At 47.6% G+C, this 340-nt stretch overlaps 1 protein-coding gene across 1 annotated transcript in view; it reads right to left on the bottom strand.

Annotated features, from left to right (window-relative positions):
* The window catches only part of fasn (fatty acid synthase), a 24,654-nt gene that overhangs the window by 10,447 nt on the left and 13,867 nt on the right, over positions 1–340 (bottom strand). Inside the window, 1 exon segment of the mRNA XM_035670334.1 lies at positions 77–260. Coding sequence (XP_035526227.1) covers positions 77–260 — 184 coding nt within the window.

Consider the following 340-nt stretch of genomic DNA (forward strand, 5'->3'; position numbering starts at 1 on the left):
TATATATATATATATATGGCTTTTATATAAAAATAAGTATGAGAAGACTTTTTGTGTGTAATGTGAGTGTTAGATACTGACCGACTGTAGTGAAGACTTTGCATTTCCTGCTGAGTGCTATGGCGATGGCAGCCTGGCCGACCCCCCCTGACCCAGAGTGGATGAGAACAGACTCTCCGGGGCGGAGCCTGCCACGCACCACCAGAGAGTAGTAGGCTGTGGCATAGACCACGGGCACAGAGGCTGCCTGCTCCAGAGTCCTGCACACACAACATAAGTATTATATAGTAACTATCCTTTATGCTGCTGTGAGAGCATGCAGAAAGGGAGGAGCTTTTGC

Source organism: Morone saxatilis, unplaced genomic scaffold (genome assembly GCF_004916995.1).
Source record: "Morone saxatilis isolate NCDOM2014 unplaced genomic scaffold, NCSU_SB_2.0 Contig1, whole genome shotgun sequence".
NCBI lineage: Eukaryota > Metazoa > Chordata > Actinopteri > Moronidae > Morone > Morone saxatilis.